The sequence below is a fragment of the Salvelinus sp. IW2-2015 genome, unplaced genomic scaffold (assembly GCF_002910315.2).
Source record: "Salvelinus sp. IW2-2015 unplaced genomic scaffold, ASM291031v2 Un_scaffold6571, whole genome shotgun sequence".
NCBI classification, from domain to species: Eukaryota; Metazoa; Chordata; class Actinopteri; order Salmoniformes; family Salmonidae; genus Salvelinus; species Salvelinus sp. IW2-2015.
Window position 1 is genome coordinate 11,814 of NW_019947833.1, and position 1,201 is coordinate 13,014.

At 47.0% G+C, this 1,201-nt stretch overlaps 1 protein-coding gene across 1 annotated transcript; it reads right to left on the reverse strand.

Annotated features, from left to right (window-relative positions):
• Positions 1-10: 10 nt before the first annotated feature.
• LOC112078949 (uncharacterized) lies at positions 11-1,196 on the reverse strand (the record flags this gene model as incomplete). The annotated part of the gene is made up of 2 exons (XM_024145052.2): positions 11-199; positions 1,017-1,196. Coding segments are annotated over 2 exons (369 nt in total), but the record flags the coding sequence as incomplete, so codon positions are not given.
• Between the last annotated feature and the right edge of the window lie 5 nt (positions 1,197-1,201).

The following is a 1,201-nucleotide window of genomic DNA, read 5'->3' on the forward strand; positions in this document are numbered from 1 at the left end:
CCCTGTTCCCTCAGCACTTGCCCCCAACTGCAGAAACACAGTGGTTCTGCTCTACCCTTCGCCCCTGAATAGACACAAAGCCCTTACAGTCAGTGTTGCCTCCCATGATGAAGAGACCTTTGAGTTTCTGAGGGAGGGTGGGGTCAATCTTCACTGCAAGGGCCAGGTTGGTCAACGGGGCCATAGCTACCAGGCACACCTAGACAGAGAAACAACACTGAGTCAATCCATCTACAATGAAGGGACAACGAAGCACTAGACCTTCTTGTTATAAACTGGTCCTGAACATCTCAAACTAAGAGCATTGTATTTGGGACAAATCATTCATTAAGTGCTAGACCTCAGCTGAATCTGGTAATGAATGGTGTGGCTGTTAAACAAGTTGAGGAGACTAAATTACTTGGAGTTACCTTAGGTTGTAAACTGTCATGGTCAAAAATATAGATTCAATGGTTGCAAAGATGGAGCGAGGTCTAGCCGTAATAAAGAGATGCTCTGCTTTTTTAACACCACACTCCAAAAAGCAATTTCTGCAGGCTATAGTTTTGTCTAATCTTAATTATTGTCCAGCCGTGTGGTCCAGTGCTGCAAGGAAAGACCTAGATAAGCTGCAGCTGGTCCAGAACAGAGCGGCACGTTTTGCTCTTCATTGTAATCAGAGGGCTGATATAATGATAAAGCAACACCTCATGGCACAACGCCTCTCCCCTATTTGACCTAGATAGTTTGTGTGTATGCATTGATATGTAGGCTACGTGCGCCTTTTTTAAAGTATAGTTCTGTCCTTGAGCTGTTCTTGTCTAATGATGTTCTGTATTATGTCATTCTGTATTATGTTTCATGTTTTGTGTGGACCCCAGGAAGAGTAGCTGCTACTTTTGCAACAACTAATGGGGATCCTAGTAAAATACCAAAATACCTTGTTGTTTGGATTCCAAGCCCCAATGCAAAGACATTTCTTATAGATCTAGGGGTGCTGGGGTTTGGTTTTAGCCTAGGAACCCTTTGTTACCGACCTCTCCAGGGTTCTCATTGACCAGCCTGATGATGGCTTCCACAGCCCCTTCTGTCTGCAGCAGCTCCAGGCCCGGGGCATCTGGGTCAGGGGCGTCCCCCAGCCCATCCTGCCCGTGGAAGGAGCCTGCCGACAGGGGGTGGCCCATCAGAGGCTCCGCAGCTCCACCGAACACTGGGATCTAAC